This window comes from Dreissena polymorpha, chromosome 4, assembly GCF_020536995.1.
Source record: "Dreissena polymorpha isolate Duluth1 chromosome 4, UMN_Dpol_1.0, whole genome shotgun sequence".
Taxonomy (NCBI): Eukaryota; Metazoa; Mollusca; class Bivalvia; order Myida; family Dreissenidae; genus Dreissena; species Dreissena polymorpha.
In genome coordinates, this window is record NC_068358.1 from 137,240,588 (window position 1) to 137,265,518 (window position 24,931).

The 24,931-nt window shown below is 37.7% G+C and overlaps 1 protein-coding gene across 4 annotated transcripts in view; it reads left to right on the forward strand.

The window, feature by feature from the left end:
• The window catches only part of LOC127876751 (E3 ubiquitin-protein ligase HERC2-like), a 151,743-nt gene extending 127,183 nt beyond the window's left edge, over positions 1-24,560 (forward strand). For all 4 annotated transcript variants that reach the window (XM_052422186.1, XM_052422185.1, XM_052422184.1 and 1 more), the window contains exons 65-81: positions 565-707; positions 1,140-1,265; positions 1,757-2,031; positions 3,687-3,885; positions 5,533-5,747; positions 11,673-11,850; positions 12,591-12,714; positions 14,031-14,160; positions 14,640-14,875; positions 15,247-15,539; positions 16,586-16,811; positions 17,449-17,643; positions 19,215-19,349; positions 20,290-20,452; positions 21,269-21,374; positions 22,123-22,335; positions 22,795-24,560. In XM_052422186.1, the coding sequence (XP_052278146.1) occupies positions 565-707; positions 1,140-1,265; positions 1,757-2,031; positions 3,687-3,885; positions 5,533-5,747; positions 11,673-11,850; positions 12,591-12,714; positions 14,031-14,160; positions 14,640-14,875; positions 15,247-15,539; positions 16,586-16,811; positions 17,449-17,643; positions 19,215-19,349; positions 20,290-20,452; positions 21,269-21,374; positions 22,123-22,335; positions 22,795-23,061 (3,224 nt within the window). In that variant the 3' untranslated portion in view covers positions 23,062-24,560. The remainder of the gene's footprint in view (positions 1-564; positions 708-1,139; positions 1,266-1,756; positions 2,032-3,686; positions 3,886-5,532; positions 5,748-11,672; positions 11,851-12,590; positions 12,715-14,030; positions 14,161-14,639; positions 14,876-15,246; positions 15,540-16,585; positions 16,812-17,448; positions 17,644-19,214; positions 19,350-20,289; positions 20,453-21,268; positions 21,375-22,122; positions 22,336-22,794) is intronic.
• Positions 24,561-24,931: the final 371 nt, after the last annotated feature.

The following is a 24,931-nucleotide window of genomic DNA, read 5'->3' on the forward strand; positions in this document are numbered from 1 at the left end:
GCTATAGTAAAATCTTGTTAACACTCTAGAGGCCACATTTACTGTCTGATCTTTATGAAACTTGGTCAGAAGATTCATCCCGATAATATCTTGGAAGAGTTCAAAAATGATGCTGGTTGGTTGAAAAACATGGCTGCCAGGGGACGGGGCATTTTTCCTTATATGGCTATAGTAAAACCTTGTTAACACTCTAGTTTAACATTCAGCATGGTGTCCTCTCTCTAATTCAAGTAGTTTAATCCGATCTTCACCAAACTTGGTCAGAAGTTTTATGGAGATGATCTTAAGGCCAAGTTAGAACATGGGCCTTTCTGGGTCAAAAACTAGGTCAAAGGGTCACTTAGTGCGTTTTAAAAATTGAGCATGGTGTCCGCTGTTTTTTGTGAAGACGATATGCAAAATATTATGTTCAATGCAAAATGTGGGGATATTCGTCACGTCTGTGACAAAGCTCTAGTTCAGTTTCTTGATCTACTACTTTGTAATTGAACAATGAAGTTTATCTTTAAAAAAATTTAACATTGCAATAGAATGTTATGATCCATGCCATATTGCTGTATATAGATGCCTCCCAGAGGATGTGGGCCCTTCAGAAGTTGCGTCGTTTGATCAGTGTGAACTTTGACCAGTCATTCAACATCAATGACCTCCTTGCCTCCCCCCAGCCAGACACATCGGACCAGGAGCTGTCCAGGCAGTTCTCTGTGGTATGGCTTTCCTTGGTCGACATGTAATGTCTAATTAAAATTTTAAAAAAGATTTTTCATATGAAATTTGTTTTCATCATTAAGTTAACTTAATTAACATCCTGTAGTGTTTATTCTAAAAGTTTGATTTGAAAGTTGTATATAAGCTTATTAGATTTTCCTTTTATTGATATATTGTTAAAAAAAGGTTAAGTTATCCATTAACTTTTCTTTTCCTGTGATGATTTGTCAATTGATTGCATATACTTTACCTGTGTGGATCACCTCTGTTGGCTAATTAACAGTTTTGCTCATATTGAGTTAAAAAACGTAATAATTCATCATTTTACTGTTTAGTTTAGTTTAGTTTAAGCCTATTTATTTTAGCTCGATCGCATAATTGGCTTAAGAGCATGGTCTTATAAAGTTCTGACTACTATCCACTATTTGCAGCCTCTCTCTGGTACAGCCCTTGCCTCCCTTGTGAAGGGGCTTCCGGAGGCCCTTCAGAGACAGTACGAGTATGAGGACCCTATCATGCGCAGTGGCAAACACCTCATGCACAGCCGTTTCTTCAAGGTCAGTATGCCGGATGAAAGCTGCAAGATGAATTTAGTCTATGCCTGTTTAGATTGAAATTAAGGCTGCAGAATGGGTCAGATTCCATATGTGGCCAGCATAGCTTCAGACCAGCTGCACTGTCAACTCGCAGGCTGTTTAGTTTTAATTAAGTTTGATGTTCATCAGTATCTTAGTGTGAAAAAAAAACTCTTTAAAACTTAAATCTATTATGAAAGGTCTTCAATCAAATTTGATTTTTTAAGAAAATACAAACGGGTGAAATAGCGTTTCTGAGTTGTACAGAGTTAAGTGTTAGAACTGAAAGGTTTTAAAACACGGGTGAAATTGCGTTTCTGAGTTGTAAAGAGTTAAGTGTTAGAACTGAAAGGTTTTAAAACACGGGTGAAATTGCGTTTCTGAGTTGTACAGAGTTAAGTGTTAGAACTGGAAGGTTTTAAAACACTGCATGTTAATGGAACAAAGAACCATTGTGTCTCATGACCCTGCAGGTGCTGGTAGCCTTAGCCTGTGACCTTGGCCTGGATTCCCTCCCCTGTTGCACAGACCTCGCCCACAAGTGGTCCTGGTTCAAACGCTACTGCATGGCCTCTCGAGTTGTCAACACTATCGCCAAACGGGAACCTTTGCCTGAACAGTTCGTTGAGGAAATCTCCAAAAAGATTCAGGACATTGGTGATGAAGGGGAGGTAGTGTCAGGCGACTATGCAAATCATGATGTCTTTAAACAAGAACATGATGAACAGCTGCTATTGTGGATGAACAGGTAAGGATTAGTATTAACAGGCTGGTTATATCAGCTGCATTTTGTGAAAATCTGTTATCAGGCTTTTGATTGAAATTGTGAGCTATGCTCAGGGAATACTTGGCATAATATATAGGAGTTAAATATTGTCCCAGATAAGCCCCAGTAAGCCAGTCTATGGTAAAACTTGTGCTTTATGACTGTTTCTGCATAAGCTAATCAGGGCTGACGCGGCCAAAACTGAATTGTTGCTTACCAGATGCTTTATTTGATCAAAAACTTCCATCTTAGCAGAAAGTGTAGTCCCAGATTGGCCTGTCCAACTTAATAAAAACGGTACAGGATCAATAGAGTTTTCAAGGGTTTACTTTTGGACTGGAAAGAATGTCAATTCCCTGTTAAGATCTTTATTTTTGCAAATACATTTGCAAAAATCTTGAGTGCATAAAAGACAGTTTTTCTTTCAGTTTGTGATGATATCTTAAGATTTAAGAATCAATCTTTGAATACGTCTAAAATACATGCCAAAATTTAACCTTGAGTGCTGCATAACCGTGTAATTGAATGCTGTATACATTGAAATTTTGACCAAGAACACAAGCTTATTAAATAATTCTGATATATTTCACATTGCCATAAGCAGCATAACAAAAAACACTTTTTTGCACTAGTCAAAATTGATAAGAAAAATTGTTTAAACAAGTTATTTGAAATAAAGCACCACTTTACATCCATTAAAGTTTAATTGTGAACCCCACAAAGTCATGTGATCGTGCACCCTGATAAAGGTAGATGTTAATGAAGGGAAGTTAAGTGTGTAAGAACCCTAACTTCTTCTTAAGTAATATCACAATGATTGCTCTTCCGAAATAATAAAATTTTGTCCCAGACATTTCTTGACATAGGTATGAAGATAAAACTGCATTGGTAGAAAGCATGCATTGTTTGGAATCCAGTTTTTAAAGCTGAACTTCCAATGCCTTTGACAAAATGGCATGCGGGAGTATTTCAGGCACAAAAGGGACAGTTCTAATTATAGACTGTAGATTTTCATTAAAATAGTCAGACTTAATGCCATTACTTTCAATCAGTTTTTTTCAAAACAAATCGGTCTCAAACCCAAAAAATTTAAATTTTAATAATCTGTTGTGTTTTACTGTAAGATAATATAAATAAAATTATATAAATGATAAAAGAAAATAACTTTCCAGAGAAGCATTTGCTTATGACTGTTTAAAACAGTTATGACTTGGGCACGACTGCCATATAATGTTTAAAGTTTGTGGAGCTTCCTCAACATTTCTCAAGCCATTTAACCCTTTTCCACTTAGATACCCATTTTTACGCATTTGTAGTACTTAAGAAAGTTATATTTAATTTAAGACCTTACTTACTATATTCAAGTTTTTAAGCCTTCATCTCCAAACCTTAGATACTAATGAGAAGAAAACAGCATAAAACCTGAACAGGCTGCAAGTTACTCGAAGGCTGTTCTGGTTTTATGCTGTTTGCACATTTTCACTTTGCTTCTGAGTGGGAAAGGGTTGAGGCAAACTTGAAGAAGTCATCATTATTACTTGACTGCTTTACCTGTGACAAATCTGTGTGGGGCTTTGGTAACATTTGTTAAAAGGCTCTAGTTACACTTTTTTTACTGAAAACCAAATATATTGCAGGAAACCAGAAGACTGGACCCTGTCCTGGGGAGGCAGTGGTCAGATCTGGGGCTGGGGTCACAACCACAGGGGTCAGCTGGGCGGGGTTGAGGGGGCAAAGGTCAAACTGCCTGTCAGTTGTGAGAGTCTGTCAGCGCTGCGCCCAATACAACTGGTGGGTGGGGAACAGACACTGTTTGCTGTCACTGGAGAAGGGAAGGTGAGTTTTTATGTGTCCAGCAGTAAGTAAATTAAGAATCAGTTTCTATGGATGTGAATTCTGTGATGTGGTTGATTTTAATGTGCACACCCATTCGAAAATCAGTACTGGGATATTGACCTTCCATTAAAGAGTTTAGTGCAATTATTATTCAGAGCTTATTGTCTCACTTTGCTAACATATATCTACAAAATGCTGACTCCTTACCTAACATTTCTTTAATGACTTCTTTGACTTCTCAATTTGTATGACATGCATGTATTTTGTATACTTTTTGTGGCAGTAATCACAAATGGAGCTTTGTCCTGGGACATTGGGCTGAATGTATGTCTGTAAAGTGTTGTCTCATATCAGCCTGCACAGTCTGCATAGGCTTATCAGTAGGGTGTTCAGGCAGGACCAAAATTGTTGCGACATTTTTTCCATTCTAAAATGTATTGAAAATGAATATGAAAAAAGTCATAAGGTGGCCTTGTTTTATCTAAATTCTGCTGGCCAATTTTGCTTCAATATAGATGAGGCACCTACCAAAATGTTCAGTATACATTGGCATGATTGGGCTTCAAGTGTATACATGGCCGAAAGGTGAAGGTCAAGGTCACAACAAATTTAAAAATAACATTAAAACTTTTGTGGCAACAAAAGTTAATGGAAATTTTTCTTGCGGGCAGGCATAAAAGTGAACCCTAATGTATCACAAAAATTTTGGTAGGTCCAATATCTGAATTGATGCAAAAGGGGCCTGACGGATTGAGGTTTTAGGGATGACCTTGAAAATCCCTTATTTGCTTCTGCTGGTCATAGTTCGATTAGATCTTTAGATTGGATTTCATTTAAAAAATACTTGTGAAATTCCCTTTAATTTGATATGTTACATGACTATTTTCACACAAAAAAAAATATCAGCGCGGAAAAAATTCCAAGATGGCTGCAAAATCAAAATGGCCGATCTTGATATTTGCCCTTTTTCATCCCAAAACATAATATTTGTTCAAATTTATGTTGAAAATGTTAGAAAATTGTCATTTTCATAAACTGGCATAATAATATTCCAATTTTCATCAAAATATCAATGTTTTTATGACTTTTACTAAAAATCCATGGTGGCCATTTTGGGCGTCTTTATGGCGGTCATCTTTGATTTTTTTGCCAAAAAGGCGTAAATTTTCTGAAAGCTGAAAAGCAAACAAACATTTTGATGTATGTTGTTATAAGTAAATTTTGAAAATTAAGTGGTTCCGGACTACATTTATCAAGAAATCCCTAGAATTTTCTTCATTTTGGTGCTATAATAACCTAACGTTTCAACAGAGAATTTATCTCTTAAAAAACTTGCACGTCTTATCTTAAAATCATTACTCGGACTACTTGACTGATTTTCAAATTTTTTAGACTGATGCAATTGTTAAACATTACCCTTCTTAGAAATATGAATAAAATAACAAGGAAACTGCAAACTCATTAATCCCCTGAACACCCTATAATCAGGGAAGACACTTTCCACTTTTTTGTTATTTTTAACTTTTAATTTACAAGGAGTCTCTTTTAAGCAATTATCCATGTGTAAACTGCATTAAGCATGTGTAGACTGCATTAAGCCCTGTTTTCCCAGAATGACACTTAATGGTTTACCTATCTTGGATCCAGGTGTACGCCACAGGCTACGGTGCAGGTGGCAGGCTGGGAGTAGGCGGTACAGAGTCCATAACGTCTCCTACCCTACTTGAGTCCATACAGCATGTGTTCATCAAGAAGATTGCGGTGAACTCTGGGGGCAAGCACTGCCTCGCCCTGTCTGCGGAAGGGGAGGTGTACTCCTGGGGGGAGGGGGAGGACGGCAAACTGGGACACGGCAACAGGAGGTGAGTGCACCCAACCCTGCATAGATAAATCCCTCTTAATCAGAAAGTTTTCATTATCCCCGCCGAAAAAAATTTCGGAGGGGATATAGTAAGTGGTCTTGTCCGTCTGTCCATCCGTCTGTCCGTCCGGCTGAAACTTTGTCCGGAGCATAACTCCAACAGGGTTCATACAGACCTTGAAAAGTGCTTGAATTTCAATGTTCTCCTTAAAAAGTGCTTATAAAGGCTGTTGAGTGCTTAAAAAGTGCTTATTTGCATATAAAAACTTCAAAATGCTTAAAAAGTGCTTATTTTGGGCTTCAAAAGTGCTTGAAAAACTCACTAAGGGTAAAAATATATAATTTCATATCTTTTCCATGAGTCCGAAGTCGTAGTGGTTTTTTTTTTCGATTTATGACGCTTCCGATCTGTTCATACTGGCAGGTACTGGATTGGTATGGGTCGGTACAGGTTTTAGAACGTAAGGGAGGCAACTACTACTAATCATCCGCCAATTGGTCTTCTTCAGTTGTTTTTTTATGCATTATGCCATTACGGTGCTGACGAGTTGAAATATGCCAATGAATAAGTGCATTTTTAAGAAAGGGTGGCTTTTGAAATACCCTTTAGTGTTTTTCCCAGGAGGGCAAAGGGGCATGGCGCATTACTTTCAAAAAGGGCATTTTAGCGCGCAGTTTAGGCAAAAAATGTTCCCTGAATACGGGGAAACATGTAATCGCATCAGAAGCAGTTGTGGAAAAAATAACATATAAACAATCACATTTAATGGTAATAGATGTATTTAACTTACTATGATTTATATTAATATATTTACCTTGCAATGTACATTTAAGTTCCATGCTGTTTCAATAAACTGTACAGCACGACTAACATAATAAAGCAATATATGCATATAAATCTGAGTATACACAGATCCACTTACATATAAATGAAACCATGTTTGTCTTATCCCATTTTCTAACAATAATCTTGACAGATGTTTAAAATAACATTGCGAGTAAATTGATGGCTAACAATATGCAAATACTCGTTTCCGTGACATACATGATCCACGAGTAGATTACAAATAAATAAATAATGTTGTTGCTATCTAAAACATTTTTATGCATCGTTGATTATCACAGACATTTAATTAATTCCTTCTTAATGAATAATCTCCATCGTTAATTCGATCGTTTACGACGTTATTTGCCATTTTTGCCGAGTCACAATTTAACTCTGTAAAGTCCGCCATGTTGATAAAATGTCAAATGATGTAAGCGACAGGTGCGCATTGCAACGTTAAATCGTATACGCGATTCGCATTTTGTTAAATTAGTATACATCTCAGTAATTATTTCAATAATTAGATCTAATTATCTTAAAGACGAAAACGATAAAGAATAAATTTGTTTGTGATTTTAAATGTAATTATGCATAAATATATATGTTTTGATATAACTGAATAATGCATGCAATGCACAATTGCCACGAGAATAACATCGAGTTTTTCATCAAAGGTTCATCACATTGCCGACCAAAAAGTGCGCTTGGTATAACATAGCCTCCGGCATTATAGATTGATACTGACACGGGGTTATTCACGCATGACTAATTCACAGCTTTGGAGCAGTCAGTAAGACCTACCTGTAAATTGAGCACTGTAATAGATTAAATCTGCTCAATTAATATAGTCGATTAGACATTGACGTCTCTCGAGTAAATCAAGCACAGTCGGAGCGTCACAGACAATCAAGGACGCTGATTTTGCGGACCAAGTTAGGTCATTAGGCAATAAAGAAATAAGGGCGCGTGGCGAAATTTGCCTTTGAAAAGAAGGGCGCGTGGCGAAATTTGTCTTTGAAAAGGGCAGAGTGGCAATCCGGGAGGGCGGCGTGGCTTTTCGCCACGCGAAAATGGCCTGGGAAAAACACTACCCTTGGGTTGTTGACAACGCCCATTCTAAAGTCAAAGCATCTTGTAAAGTATGCAGAACCGATATAGATATCGCTAGTATGGGGGAATCCGTGTTGAAAAGCCACCAGAAGAGTGAACATTTAGAATACACATTCAATACAAATAACAGGTTTTGTTTTGGTATGTGTAATGCCTTTGGTCAATTACAATATCATAATGAAATATCTTGCTTTTGATTAAACAGTTGTTACTGTAGCTGGTTAGTGCAGACTGTTGTAAGTCACATAGAATGTTACGCAAAAAGAGACCAATTTAGCGAAAATGTTGTCAGTATTGGACACAGAATAATATACAGTTTTCAGTACGTCGGACTAAAAAAGTGCTTGAATTTGGATTTTTTCCCTTGAAAAGTGCTTAAAAAGTGTTGAATTTCATGAGAGAAAATCTCTATGAACCCTGTCCAAATGTATTCAATGGATTTACTTTAAACTTAGAATATAAACAGATGGCAACTAGGAGAAGTGTAGTGACCAAGAACCATAACTCTATCTACCTTAGTTTTTGAATTATCTCCCCTTTTATTAGCCGGATTTTTTTCGAAAAAATCTCGGCTTATAGATTGATGTTGTCGGGCGGGCGGGCGGGCGGGGTGGCGGCGTGCTCGAAAATGTTAAAGTTCTTATTTCATGGTATAACTTTGGTATGCTTGGACCTAGAGTCTTCAAACTTGACATGAAGGTTGGCCAGGATTAACAGATGACCACTGGTCATTTCAAGGTAATTCATTTGAAGGTCAAGGTCACTGTGACCTTCAATATAAAAAATGTTAAAGTTGTTATAACTTTGGTATGCTTGGACCTAGAGTCTTGAAACTTGACATGAAGGTTGGCCATAACTAGTTAGTAACCACTGGTCATTTCAAGGTCATTCATTTGAAGGTCAAGGTCACTGTGACCTTGAATGTAAAAATGTTAAAGTTCTTATTTCATGGTATAACTTTGGTATGCTTGGACCTAGAGTCTTCAAACTTGACATGAAGGTTGGCCAGGATTAACAGATGACCACTGGTCATTTCAAGGTCATTCATTTGAAGGTGAAGGTCACTGTGACCTTCAATATAAAAATGTTAAAGTTGTTATAACTTTGGTATGCTTGGACCTAGAGTCTTGAAACTTGACATGAAGGTTGGCCAGAACTAGTAAGTAACCACTGGACATTTCAAGGTCATTCATTTGAAGGTCAAGGTCACTGTGACCTTGAATGTAAAAATGTTAAAGTTGTTATAACTTTGGTATGCTTGGACCTAGAGTCTTGAAACTTGACATGAAGGTTGGCCAGAACTAGTAAGTAACCACTGGACATTTCAAGGTCATTCATTTGAAGGTCAAGGTCACTGTGACCTTGAATGTAAAAATGTTAAAGTTCTTATTTCATGTTATAACTTTGGTATGCTTGTACCTAGAGTCTTCAAACTTGAAATAAAGATTGGCCAGTACTAGAAGATGACCACTGGTCATTTCAATGTCATTCATTTGAAGGTCAAGGTCACTGTGACCTTAAATGTTAAAATGTTAAAATTGTTATAACTTTGGTATGCTTGGACATAGAGTCTTCAAACTTGACATGAAGGTTTGCAAGCACACTTAGATGACCACTGGTCATTTCAAGGTCATTCATTCTAAGGTCAAGGTCACTGTGACCTTGAATGTAAAAATGTTAAAGTTCTTATAACTTTGGTAGGTAAAAATGTTAAATGTCAATTCAAGTTCATATTTGTGACCTTAAATGTTATTGTTGTTCATGTATATGCATGCATTCAAAACATAACACAAGGTTTGCTCATGCCTTGAAAAGTACTTACATTTCATTTTGACCTTTGAACAATATTTCAGTTATTTAAGTATTGCATTGACAAAAACACGAAAGGTACTTTCCTGTCATTTAAATCAAAAATCCGGCTTCAATGCGGTCATCTCCGACCGCGGAACTCTTGTATAATTTTAAAGTAAATTTTTGTCCGGAGCATAACTCTAAATCTACTGAAGGGATTTACTTGAAACTTGAAATATAAACAGATGGCAACTAGGAGGAGTGCAGTGATCAAGAACCACAACTCTATCTACCTTAGTTATTGAATTATCTCCCCTTTTATATAATTTTTAAGTAAATTTTCTCCGGAGCATAACTCTTAATCTACTAAAGAGATTTACTTGAAACTTCAAATATAAACAGATGGCAACTAGGAAAAGTGCAGTGACCAAGAACCCAAACTTTATCTACCTTAGTATTTGAATTATCTCCCCTTTTATATAATTTTAAAGCAAATTTTTGACCAGAGCATAACTCTAAATCTACAGAAGGGATTTACTTGAAACTTGAAATATAAACAGATGGCAAGTAGCAAAAGTGCAGTGACTAAGAACCGTAACTCTATCTACCTTAGGTTTTGAATTATCTCCCCTTTTATATAACTTTAAAGTAAATTTTGTCCGGAGCATAACTCTAAATCTACTAAAGAGATTTACTTGAAATATAAACATATGGCAACTAGGAGAATTACAGTGACCAAGAACCATAACTCTATCTACCTTAGGTTTTGAATTATCTCCCCTTTTATATAATTTTAAAGTAAATTTTTGTCCGGAGCATAACTCTAAATCTACTGAAGGGATTTACTTGAAACTTAAAGATGGCAAGTAGGAGAAGTGCAGTGACTAAGAACCATAACTCTACCTTAGTGTTTGAATTATATCCCTTTATTTAATATCAAAGTTTATTCTTGTCCGGAGCATAATGAATTATCTCCCTTTATTTGTTTTCACAGATTTTATTCTACTCTCTAAAACAAATGTTGTCATACAAGCAAACACGTTTAGGCGGGAACTTGGCACGACTGTGCCAAGCTCTTGTTTAGATTATCTATTTCACAGAAGTCTGAATGAACCTGAAGATGTAATTTTATATATATTAGATGTAAGAAAAGGGATTCTTTTACTTGAGGTGTTTAAAATGGTGGTATTCAATTTTATTCTTGTTTTTCATATTTGTATTTTTTCCTCAAACAAGGATTATAGAATTAAGATGTGTAGTCGCCACTTTGTCCGATTTGATTTTAATGAAACTTTAAATGCAGCATCCTCGGATTTTGATGAAACTTGAAATAATTATCTCTTTATGGTGAACTTGGGCAATTTTTGAGGGTCATTCCAGTTGAATAATTTTTCAGGGAGTTATTGCCATTTGATTATTGGTGATCTGAATTTAGTGAAACTTTAAATGAACTTTCCTTTTTTGGATGGACATCCACATAGTGTAAGGTTGATTATATCAGTCTGCAGACATCCACATAGTGTAAGGTTGATTATATCAGTCTGCAGACATCCACATAGTGTAAGGTTGATTATATCAGTCTGCAGACATCCACATAGTGTAAGGTTGATTATATCAGTCTGCAGACATCCACATAGTGTAAGGTTGATTATATCAGTCTGCAGACATCCACATAGTGTAAGGTTGATTATATCAGTCTGCAGACATCCACATAGTGTAAGGTTGATTATATCAGTCTGCAGACATCCACATAGTGTAAGGTTGATTATATCAGTCTGCAGACATCCACATAGTGTAAGGTTGATTATATCAGTCTGCAGACATCCACATAGTGTAAGGTTGATTATATCAGTCTGCAGACATCCACATAGTGTAAGGTTGATTATATCAGTCTGCAGACATCCACATAGTGTAAGGTTGATTATATCAGTCTGCAGACATCCACATAGTGTAAGGTTGATTATATCAGTCTGCAGACATCCACATAGTGTAAGGTTGATTATATCAGTCTGCACAGGCTTATTAGGGATGACACTTTCACCTTAACTGGACTGTTGTTAAGCAGAGACATTCTTTTCAATGAAAAATACCATCAAAGCGGAAATTTGTGTTCCTGACCTGTGAAGACTGCACAGGCTCTTCTGAGACACTAATTTATGCACATGCATTAAGCCCTTTTTATTAATCTTTATGCTATAGTCCATGTGACCGCCCTCGTGTGATAGAGTGTCTGCGAGGTAAGGAGGTGGTGCACATAGCAGCAGGGGGCGCTCACAGCGCCTGTATCACCTCCACGGGAGAGCTGTACACCTGGGGCAAGGGTCGCTATGGGCGACTGGGACACGGCGACAGTGAGGACCAGTCCAGACCCAAACTGGTATGCCTCGCATCAGAAAAGTCTCATACAGATCTGTTGGCAGATTATGTTGTTTATCTTGTGATCAGATTTTGGAATCAATTGTTTCATTTTTAGCTCGGCTGTTTTCGGAGAAAACCCGAGGTATTGTAATAGCCAGCTCGTTGTCTGCCGTCCGCCGGCGTCGTGCTTAAACCTTTACATCGGCTCTAAAATCAAAGTGCTTCCACTAACAACTTTGAAACTTCATATGTCGCTGCACCTTGATTTCTACACGCCACACCTATTTTGGGGTAACTAGGTCAAATGTCAAGGTCACTGTGACCTCTAAAACAACAAAAAATCTGACAAGCTTTCATTTATTAAAAAATGCACCCGCAGCCGAGCGTTTGCACCTGTTATATGGTGCTCTTGTTTTAGTATACCACCACAAGCTAAAATTGTTAGAGAGGATATAGAAGTAAGCTGTCATTAAAAAAATAACTTACTGATTATATTAGCATTTTCGTGTTCATATGAAGTAACATTTATTGTGATTAACTATTTAAAACCAACATTTAATGTATTTTTAATGAAATATTTGTACATGAATTTTAATTACAGGTAGAATAATAAGAAATTATGTGTTGTGCAACATGGTACAAAACATGTCAAGTATGACTTAGGTTACAAACCACTAAATCTTGAAATAGTTATGGCCCCTCACAGTCTTCGAAAGTGTTAGCTAGGTTTATTTACTGTACATTTATATTGTTGTTCAGGTTGAAGCCCTGAAGGACCAAAAGGTGTTAGATGTGGCCTGTGGCAGTGGGGATGCTCAGACTCTCTGTATCACCGAGACCGACTGTGTTTGGTCCTGGGGAGATGGAGACTACGGGAAACTAGGTAACACTGGAATAGCTTGAGCTCAGACTCTCTGTATCACCGAGACCGACTGTGTTTGGTCCTGGGGAGATGGAGACTACGGGAAACTAGGTAACACTGGAATAGCTTGAGCTCAGACTCTCTGTATCACCGAGACCGACGTGTTTGGTCCTGGGGAGATGGAGACTATGGGAAACTAGTTGATCTGTTCACAGTGGTATTGTAGAAACACTGTTTGTTAGTTGGCTAATTTAACTTGGCAAGTTAATAATATCACACACAACCTAGTCTTTTGTTATCCCCCGCCATAGGCCAAGGGATATTGTTTTGGCGTTGTCCGTCCATCCGTTCGTCTTTCCGTCCGTCTGTCCTGAGCCATATCTTGGAAGTGCTTTGGCAGATTTCATTTAAACTTGGTATGAGTATATATGTGGATTAGAAGATGATGCATGCCAAATGGCATTGTACACCATCTGTTTATAACAGAGTTATGGCCCTTTTTATCTTGAAAAAATGCTTTTTTGAGTGTCCAATATAATACTTTTGTGTCCAGAAGCATATTGGCAGGGGGGTATCAATTCAACGAATTTGCTTATTCATGACACATTAACACCAGTATCTTGATTAGAACATTACATCCTTATAAAACATTGAAGGGTAAAATAATCAGGCTAGGAGATGGTGTGACTTCCTCTTGTTTCATTTTTAAAATGGTTGTGTAGATGACAAAATATTATGAGACCTAGTACTCCTTGTTTAACCCTTTCTCACTCAGAGGCAAAGTGAAAATGGCTATGTGCAAACAGCATAAAACCAGAACAGTCTTGTGAGTAACTCGCAGTCTGTTCAGGTTTTATGACGTTTGCTGCATAGGGTTGGAAATTAAGCCTTTAAAAATCTTGAATCTAGTAAGAAAGGTCTTTAATTAAATTTAACTTTCTAAGGGACTACAAACACGTCAAAATACGTATCTAAGTGGGAAAATGTTAAAATGTACATGTTAATGCTATGTGTTTTACATGCACTTAGTTCTAGTGACGGGGGCAATAATACATTTGCCTTGCTTTGTGAAAAGGGGGTTTAATGCATGTGCTAAAAGTGTCATCCCTAATCAGGGACCACACTTTCCGCTTTTACAATACTATTTGTTTAAAGAAAGTCTCTTCTTAGCAAAAATCAAGTTTAAGTCAAAAGTGTTGTCCCTCATTAGCCTGTGCAGACTGCACAGGCTTATCTGCGACAACACCTTATGCACCTGCATTTACCCATAGCCCAAATCTGTTCTCTCTCACAGGTCCTATAGTACACATGTTTGATCATGCTACCCTCTCTCCCAGGTCGTGGTGGCAGTGATGGTGTGAAGGTGCCCTTCAAGATCGACTCCCTACAGGAGCTGGGGGTGATGAAGGTGGAGTGTGGATCACAGTTCTCTGTGGCCCTTACCAAGTCTGGGGCTGTCTACACTTGGTAAGATGGTGCCTAGAATGCTTTTGAACTTATTTAAGGACCTCTGGCTTTTTGTGTATGTGTCTCATAGATAAACCATTTACAGGTTTTACAGTTCTTACAATAGCTTTTTCATTTTTTGACTCCATTCATCAATTTGCCAACCATTACTTCAATTTTACAGTAAGTGTGTTACTATTTGTCAAACAATCTGTCAAAAATTTCTTTAGAGAACATTTGGTAGAGTGGTTGACTACAAATAGATAGCCGCTTTAATTCCTGGCATTAGTAATGAAAATTTTTCTAAAGCCATTCTTTACCAATGCATTATTGAAGTAGGACAGTTGTCAATGACTGGGAAAAGTATGTGCATTCTTAACTGATTAACAAACATGTCCAGGAAAAGTGTGGGTGGCTCAAATGACTGAAATACTGTTAAAAAGGGCATATAAACAAAAGAAAATAACATGACATTCATGGTTTTCTGGTGCTTGCCCCAGGGGTAAAGGAGACTACCACAGACTGGGTCACGGCACCGACGACCATGTGCGTCGCCCGAGACGAGTGTCTGCCCTGCAAGGCAAGAAGGTCATCGACATAGCATGTGGCTCCCTGCACTGTGTGGCCTGTACAGACACAGGTGAGGTCTTCTCATGGGGAGATAACGACGAAGGGCAGCTTGGAGACAGCACTACCAACGCGATTCAGCGACCACGGCCGGTCACAGCCCTACAGGGTAATCTATTCTATATAATGGGAACCTATTACATTGTCTTTTCTTTTTTGTGTGTTATAATTGTATTTATCTGCCATGCTAGTTACAGGTTGTTAGTTAATATCTTTTCATTCAAATGTTTAAAATTGAATCCTTGAAATCCTTTTCTTTATTTATTTTTAGTTGGCTAAAATCAGAATAAAATGTATGAAACTATTTACCTGTGCTGCTTTTTGAATATAGGAAGATATAAGTTATTCTGTACCCACATTTCCATCAATCCTCTGGTTTAAATTTGTAAGAATTGAAAAGGATTGAAAATACATATTAGGATATTTCTAAACATGAACATATAATAAATTATGGTTATTATTATTAATCCACACTCCCAGGCAAGAAGATTAACAGAGTGGCCTGTGGTTCAGCGCACAGTCTGGCATGGTCTACCAACAAACCAGTCAGCGCTGGTAAGTTGCCCACGGTGATCCCTATGGAGTACAACCACCTGCAGTCCATTGCCATAACGACGCTGCGTAACAGACTGGTCCTCCTGCACCACTTCTCGGATCTGTTCTGTTCTTCGGTTTCCATGTTTGACCTGCAAGAGTCTGGGCCGGAAAAAGACAAGTGGGAGATGACCAGTGGACTGGACAAGCTGCGAGGGGTCATCGTGTCAAACTCTAAGGTGAGCTTAAACCTTTTTGCTCAGACTTTATTGCATGGAAAGCCTAATGCTTATTGAAACACGTTAAGTGCATTTTATGGGTAGAACTGGTACTTGGTGTTTTGGGGGCGAGATCTAAAGAATGCTCCCACAGCGGGGATCAAACCCCAGACTTCCCCCTTCCTAGGCAGACACCATTTCCAATTCTCCGACACACCATCTCTAAGGTAAATGCTTTAAAACTTAGATAGGCAATTTAATGTATTTTAAGTCCCTCAGAAAATCAAATTAAATTTAATACCTTTCTTAATATATTTAAGTTTTGTGCTGGTCACTGCCTGTGAGCCAGAAACTAAAACCTTGTGCCCCAGTTTTTTTTATTGCTATCTGAGGCCTTGCGGAACATACTGCCAAATCAAAATTGGCAGATAAGCAGTATGAATTGTGATTGCTTGAGTTCCATGTGTCAAGCAATTTTTATTTGGCAGACATATACATTGTAATTTCAAAGCATTTGTTGAAGAAACAGATGGTAACTTGTTTTATTTTGTGCTTTTTTAAAAACCAATACTGATATGGATGCACAATCTGCCTAGAGTACCAATATGTACACCTGCTTAACCCTTTCCCCTATAAGAACCGAAGTGAAAATGACTTTTGCAACCAACATAAAACTAGAACAGCCTGCGGGTGACTCACAGTCTGTTCAGGTGTTATTCTGTTTGCTGCTTATCAGTATCTTAGGGTTGGAAATGAAGCCTTTAAAACTTGAATCTTGTGAGAAAGGACTTAAATTAAATTTAGCTATCTAAAGGACTACAGCTGCGTAAAAATACCCAACATGCAGATTAATTTTTATGATGCACAAAGTAACATTGTTGTACCCTTCAACATTTGAAACAGAATTCAATAACAATACAGATGTATAAATACTCTTTAATTGTGCATGATCTATTAAAAAGTGAAAAGCTGTCATAAACCCATTAATGTGGGTAATGGATTTTCCGAGCCTGACGTGTGTTCCAAATCTTGCCACTTAATAACTCTATTTTACCATATAACAACAGGAAACAGCCTTCAGGAAGGTTGTTCAGGCCACCATGGTGAGAGACAAGCAGCACGGTCCTGTCCTGGAGCTCAACCGTATCCAGGTTAAGCGCGCACGGGCCAAGGGAGGTCTGGCCGGACCAGAGGGCATCAAGTCAGTCTTCGGTCAGATGTCACAGCATATTGGGGTGTTTGGCACAGACTCCTTGATGCTTCCACACAGGGTCTGGAAAGTCAAGTTTGTTGGTAAGTCATTTTGTTGAATGATATCTGTAGTGTAAATTTCTCAATCGGACAAATTAGATGCATTCTGGGAACATTGGACTGGACGCATGTGCAGACTGTATAGGCTTATCCTGAATGACATTTAATGCATATGCATTTAGCCCAGTATTCCCAGGATGCCGATCAAATGGGACTACACTCATTATCTTATTGCTATATTTGGAATAATTGTGTTTTTACTCAAGATTTATAAATATAAGTAATGAATACAATATTTAACCAGCTGTCATTAAATTTATTTGTTTCCATTTTTAAAAATCTGTGCAGCAATTCATGCATCTGATAATACAAGTGTGTATTTAAATATCTTGAACAAAAAAGCTAAGGGTGGATAAATATTTTTGTAACAATAATTTAAAGTCTAAAATAATGATAATAATAATAAGACCTTGAATTTTTAATCAGTTGAAAACCATATTTGAGAGAGAGTTGGTATTCCTTTTGATAGATTGTTAAACACATATATTTAGATTGGATCCTTGTTTTGACTCTTAAACAATTGCATCAATGCCCTTGATGAGAGCTGTAAAGTGCTCCAAAAAAAGGACAGCGAACCATAACATTCTTTATTCCCAACTTACCACATTTGTGTCTCCAGGCGAGAGTGTGGATGACTGCGGTGGTGGCTACAGTGAGAGTATCGCTGAGATGTGTGACGAGCTTCAGAACGGTTCCCTGTCCATACTGATAGTCACGCCTAATGGCCGTGATGAGTCGGGGGCCAATAGGGATTGCTACCTCCTCAACCCCATGCTGTCCTCACCACTGCATCAGAACATGTTCAAGTTCCTAGGTATTGTATTAGCGTTGCTCTAGGGGGAACTTGTGCTTAATGCTTGAGTGTAAAGTATCACAGGCTTTACACCTACACTTGACGTTCTTTTAGAAGTGATTTCCATCAAAGCGCCATGCAACATGCATACAGATCAGAATTAGCAGAACAAGGCTCATAAATAATGATTGCTTTGTATATCTGGATATTCACTTTGAACAATTGACCTACAAATTGATCAGATTTTGTTTTGAATACCTGAATTTTGTTTCTGAAAACAATGGCATGAATGTGTTGCTTTGACGATAGGACTTAATTACATTAAATAATTTTCCTTCCCTAACATCTCCTGCCTCCTACACATGCACTTTTTTCTGTTCCCCAGTAATGTGGATAGGTACAGCTATCCACACTGGAAGTCACGTTGCCTACCTCCATTACTTTCACCGTAATAATGTTCCGCAGGAATGTTTTTTAGGGTACATCTCTGTTTTACGGTACAGCTTTCTGTATGGGAAGTAAAATCTTCCTCTTCCACATACACTTTTGTTCTGTTGATGTTGATTTGTATATTGTTCTGTTCCCGAGTGATGTTGATTGGTATACTGTTCTGTTCCCAGGGATGTTGATTGGTATATTGTCCTGTTCCCCAGGGATGTTGATTGGTATATTTTTCTGTTCCCTAGGTGTGTTGATTTGTTTATTGTTCTTCTTCCCCAGGGATGTTGATTGATATATTGTTCTGTTCCCTAGTAATGTTGATTGGTATATTGTTGTTCTTCCCCTAGGTATGTTGATTGGTATATTGTCCTGTTCCCTAGGGATGTTGATCAGTATATTGTTCTGTCCCTCAGGTATGTTGATTGGTATATGGTTCTGTTCCCCAGGGATGTTGATTGGAATATTGTTCTGTTTCCCCAGGGATGTTGATTGGGATATTGTTCTGTTCCCCAGCGATGTTGATTGGTATATTGTTCTGTTTCCCCAGGGATGTTGATTGGGATATTGTTCTGTTCCCCAGGTATGTTGATTGGTATATTTGTATGTTCCCCAAGGGATGTTGATTGGTATATTGCTCTGTTCCCCAGGGATGTTGACTGGTATTTTGTTCTTTTCCCTAGGTATGTTGATTGGTATATTGTTCTGTTTCCCAGGGATGTTGATTGGTATATTATTATTTTTCCCTATGGATGTTGATTGATATATTGTTCTGTTCCCTAGGTATCTTGATTTTTACCTCGGCTGTTTTTGGAGAAAAACCGAGGTATTGTCATAGCCACCTCGTCATGTCGTCAGCTGTCCGCCGGAGTCGTGCTAAAACCTTAACATTGGCTTTAAAATCAAAAAGCTTCCACCTACAACTTTGAAACATCATATATAGATGTAACTTAATGAGTTCTACATGCCACACCCATTTTTGGGTCGCTAGGCCAAAGGTCAAGGTCACTATGACCTATAAAAAAAATGCTGACAAGCTTTCATTTGTTCAAAAATGCACCCGCAGCCGAACGTTGGCACCCGTTATGCGGTGCTCGTGTTATATTGTTTTTTTCCCCAGGGATGTTGATTGGTAAATTGTTCTGTTACCCCAGGTATGTTGATCGGCATAGCTATCCGTACTGGTAGCCCCCTGAGCATCACGTTGGCAGAGACGGTGTGGAAACAGCTGGCTGGTATGCCTCTCACCATCAGTGACCTCACAGAGATTGACAAGGACTTTGTGCCTGGTGAGTAGGCAACCTTTGTCATTTATATGTGTGTTTGCAAGATAATAATTACTGGTATTGAGAAAATTTGGGATGTCATTGAAGATTTAAGTTCTTCATTCAGAGATTTATTTGTAAGTGTCTTACAGTTAAAACACCATAAACCCTTGGCTAGATTAATGAGACTTGTTAATATATTGAATAGAGGTAAGTGTTTCAACAGACTTGGTCTAGTTTTGTAACTGTCTTTTTCAAATCACATCTCAAAGCTAGAAAAGTCTCCCTTAAATGATATCCTACTTTTCCCTAGTAGTCATATTTTTAGTTACAGAACTTCTTACTTACCCTTTTTAGTGTGATAGATGGTCAGTAAATAAATATTTGGTAAGAGTGCAGATCAAGTCCAATATACATTTTCTACCCTGTATTAAACTGTGCAGGGTCAGTAAGAAGCTGAGTAACGAACTATCTGGTACCCTTCAGTCTTCATAATCAACATAATAACAGGAGGAAAGTTTGCTATTTTGTAGTGTGAAACATCATCTTGCGTTCATCACAATAGTCTTTTAATACTACTAACCTAACATGAAAAGCTATCAACCTTATACGGAAAACTACACTGTCAGCATGTGACCTAGCCGAGTCCATTAACCCTTTTCCACTTAGAAGCAGAGGGAAAATTGCTATCTGTAACCAGCATAAAACCAGAACGTAAATCGCAGTCTTTTCAGGCAGTATGCTGTTTATTTGTCATCAGTATCTTATGGTTGGAAATTAAGCCTTTAAAACATTAATCTATTAAGAGAAGCCTTAAATGCCATTTGATTTTCTAAGGGACTACAAATGCTTCAAAATACATATCTTGTGTGGTAAAGGGGTAAAAACAATTATTCTTTACAAGGCAATATAAGAGCACTTATGGTCACTGGGTCTGTTGCTATGATTACTGGGCTCATTACAGGTCTGATGTGTATCAAGGAGATGTTAGAGCCAGATCTGATCCACGCAGACATGCCCTTTAGTATCCCCAGCTCCACCGGCCAGGAGATCCACCTCAGTAACAACCACAACAAGATCACTGTAACCAACCGGTCCGAGTACATACGCTTGGCCATGGAGTACAGGTGAGTGTAGTGCAACCTCAGTAACTACAACAAGATTACCGTCACCAACCTGTCCGAGTACATACGTCTGGCCATGGAGTACAGGTCAGTGTGCATACTGGGCAGTTTACCTGGCCTCAAGTGCTACCCAATCAGAGGCAAATATTTGTATGCGGCCCTCCCCCATTGAAGAGGGTGGCATATAGCAGTAGCACCTTACATCTGCTTTAGTGTCAGTTGTCTGTTCTTAGCCGTAACTTTGCCCTATATTTATGGATTTTAAATAACTTGGCACTAATCTGTAGCATATTGGACAACGCGTTGTATGTAATATCACCTTAAAACAAACAGCTCATGACAACTCGGGAAGATATTTCTCCTTCTCCTTACCTAAAGGTCAAGGTCAAACATTGAGGTATTGAGTTGCCTATGGATGGCCAAAAAAAATAGTCATTATATGTATATCATTGATTTTTGTTTTCCCAATCTGGAATAAAAGTACAGGTAGTGGTCCAATTTGAAAAAAGTGTGTAAAATCCAGAAATTGAGAAAATGTGCGTCTTTAAATCTTCAAGTTTGGAATTTGGCTCTTTTTAAATCCTTAGTACTTTAAAGCACATATATTTTTTTACAGGCATGCCAAAAGGACCATTGTATCTACAGATGGAATAATATAAAAAATATCTAACAAAGAACAGTTAGTTGATATTGCTACTTTTCTTTCACATTACCATCAAGTTTTAATAATGCAAACAGCAAGGTTATAACTAGACATATTTTTTTGATCATGTTACAATTGTAGTTCACCTATCATATTGTATATGTTGTATGTGTCAGACTGGAAGAGTTTGATGAACAAGTGTGCTGGGTGCGGGAGGGCATCAGCAAGGTGATACCTGTCCCTCTGCTGTCCCTCTTCACTGGACTGGAGCTGGAAACCATGGTAACTACTTGTTTTGTTACATGTACTGGAAAACTCTTGTAACACTTGTTTGACTTGTTTGGTTAATGCAGCAGGCAAATAAAAATGGCAATTGTCTGTATATGTTATTTAAATAAATGGCATTTCTGCAAACTATTCAGGAGAATTTTACTAAATAATGGTCCTTTACTAGATAATTGTAAGTATTTTGTTTCCAACCATTTGTTTTAGTTAAAGTGCCATGTGTAAGAAACTATGTAAACACTTCACACCAATAAAGTACAATAACTCTTATAAATACCTCTAGGAGCAACTTTCCCTACTCCAATTGTGTAGCACCTAGACAATCCTTTTCATTTTTCAAGTTGTTGGCCTCTAAGGAAACTTGTTTTGAACTTATGTACATTATGTTCAATAATTAATATCATATCTTAAGAGTATTTAATACAAGCCCATAACCTTTCCCCCTCCAGGTGTGTGGCAGTCCAGACAATCTCATTACATGTTTTAACCCTTTCCCACTCAGAAGCAAAGTTAAAACTCGCAGTCTGTTAAGGTTTTATGCTGTTTGCTGCTCATCAGTATCTAAGCCTTAAAAACTTGCATCTAGTAAGAAAGGTCTTTAATTCAATTTACTGGTAACTTTTTAAGGGACTACAAATACGTCAAAATGCGTATCTAAGTGGTAAGGGGTTAAGTCCTTGTCATCTAAGATGATCTTACATACACTGTGTCATGAATACAAGCCCAGCTTCTTTCCCCACTGCAGGTGTGTGGCAGTCCAGATATTCCCCTGACCCTGCTCAAGTCTGTGGCCACATACAAGGGTGTGGATGTGGGGGCCCCGCTCGTGCAGTGGTTCTGGGAGGTCATGGAGGAACTCTCAAATACAGAGAGGTCCCTCTTCCTGAGGTTTGTCTGGGGTCGCACTCGCCTGCCCAGGACCATCGCAGACTTCAGGGGACGTGATTTTGTGCTCCAGGTATGGGTTTGACTTTGTTGTTTGGCCTATATCCGATTCTTAACATAAACAGGCCATTTTTTTTAAAGAAGTCAAACAAGTAAAACAAGGCCTTTATATTTTGTTGTCAGGCTTTCTCAAATTCACAGTCTGTGTGATGCTAATTTTGCTATGGCCCTCATTACTCAGCTAAGCAGAAAATAATTAAGTGCTACCCCCTCTTATGTGTTTAGGTGTGAATTTGTATATTAGCATGAAGAGGTATTATTTGGAATTAAATGTTTATAACATGAACCTAGCTGTTAGCTGTGAAAATATGGCATTAAAGGCTAGAGCTTTATGTGTCTCCAGAGTAACTTAAGCAAACAGGGACAAAACTTTAAGCCTCGATTTGATTTTTGCTATGTAGAGACGGAAAAATGTTGTCCCAATTTGGCTGTGCGGACTGCACATGCATTAAACTATGTTTTCCTTGCCTAGGTGCTGGACAAGTACCACCCAGCAGACCACTTCCTGCCAGAGAGCTACACATGTTTCTTCCTACTGAAGATGCCGCGCTACTCCTGCAAGCCCGTCCTCAAGGAGAAGCTCAAGTACGCGATCCACTTCTGCAAGTCCATCGACACGGACGACTACGCGCGCGTTGCCCTCACCGGAGAGGAGGAGTCAACGCCCGAGGCCAGTGACGACTCTGATGATGACGCCCAGTCATATTCGGATGGAGAAATTTCGGATGGCAGCGTCTGAACAGCTTAACAAAATTATAGTTGATGCTTTAGATGCTATTAGAACGTGTTGGTTTTATTTACAGTTGTGTGCACAACTTTTTGAACAATTTCGAATGGTCAATCACCTATGTAGAACTAGTTTTAAATTTAATTTAGAAATATGGCAACAAAAGATGAAAATATGTTAGGTGTGCATGTGTTTGATAAGTAGCTTATTGTCATCTATGTCAAGCAGTGTTCACTGCTATATTCTGCATTGTGCCAGTTTTCTTTACTTACTATATGAATGTTATAAGCTTTGATGTGTTAACTGAATGTAAAAAGTTATTTTTTTATCATTTAATCAAGGACAATTGGTTTAGCCATGTTGTTTTGATCTAATGATGGTGTGTTTCTGAACATTAGCGGCTTCAGCTTGTTCTCTTATTTTCCGGTGCTGTCCTTTTGTTATATTTGTGGTTTTCTTTTAATTGTGATTGTGTACATGAAAAAGTAGTTCCTTACATTTGTTTTTCAAAAACTGTAATTGGGGCATTGATTGATTTTCTCATGTTGTAAGAGTTTTGTGATATGTTATTCTTCCAATAGTTTATGTAAATTATTTTTTAAGGTGCATTTTTATACCAAAGTTTATCAGTTGCACTTAAATAATTTTCATAATATATATTGCTGATAGTGAGATCATAATTGCTCTATTCCTATTTCAGTATTGAAACACATGTGTGAGTTTGATGAGCAACAAGCAGGGTTGGTATACACAAAACTCCTACGGGAAACCTAGTTGTACTTAAATGAACATTTCAAGTTGATGGTGTTGTAAAACAATTTTAGAACTCAATATGCAATAACCCTTTCCCACTCAGAAGCAAAGTGAAAATGGCTATGTGCTAAAAGGATAAAACCAGAACAGGATTTATGCTGTTTGCTGCTCATCAATATCGAACGGTTGGAAATGAAGCCTTTAAAACTTGAATCTAGTAAGAAAGGTTTTCAATTAAATTTAACTTTCTAAGGAACCACAAATGCGACAAAATACGTATCTAAATGGTTAAGGGTTAATCAAAGATTTGAGACAACTTTCATGAACTTAGGATCTGTCTTGAAGTCTATAATTCTCTAAATTAATTATGAGTTCTGCATGTGCCTAAAGTATAGTCAGATTCACCTGTGCAGAAATCAAGGACAACACTTTCGGCTTCTATGGAATTCTTTCTTTAACTAGAAGTCACATCTAAATGAAAATTCAGTCAGGCAGAACGTGTTGTCTCTGATTAGCCTTGTGGGTATTGCTAATATGGCACGATATTCTTTTCATATGCGTTAAGCCCGGTTTTCCAAGACTGCGGTTTGTATATGTATATATTGTAATGAGCTTTAAAATCATGTTCACTTGATCATATTGTATCCTACTGTTTTGTGAACCCTGTCTTTATTATTAATTTTGCTTTAGTGTGTGAATAGTTATTATTTATTCTGAATCTTTTTTTCAAATTGAAGAATAAACATTTTGATAAGTTCTGTGTATATGGTGTTCATATATACGTGTGAGTACATTGATTCAGTATATTTATGTAAGAAAGGTATATGAATGTGCTGAAGTTTTCCATTCTAAGCCATCACCACAAATTATATTGAATTTCCCATAATTATTCTAAGAGGTCATTTTTGTATCTTGTTTATTTGTACACTACATAATTTGGAAGCATACAAGAACAAAACCAAAGTATCTCCCATCATGTATGTATACTAAGCAGTCACAAATGGTTGCTTGAATGATATTTCAGAATTAATTGATGTTTTGAGCACAGTATTTTAACATTCCATTGCAAAGTTTATATTTATGGGCAAACTGCTTGCGGATTGGATATTTGAATCTTGTAGATATTTAT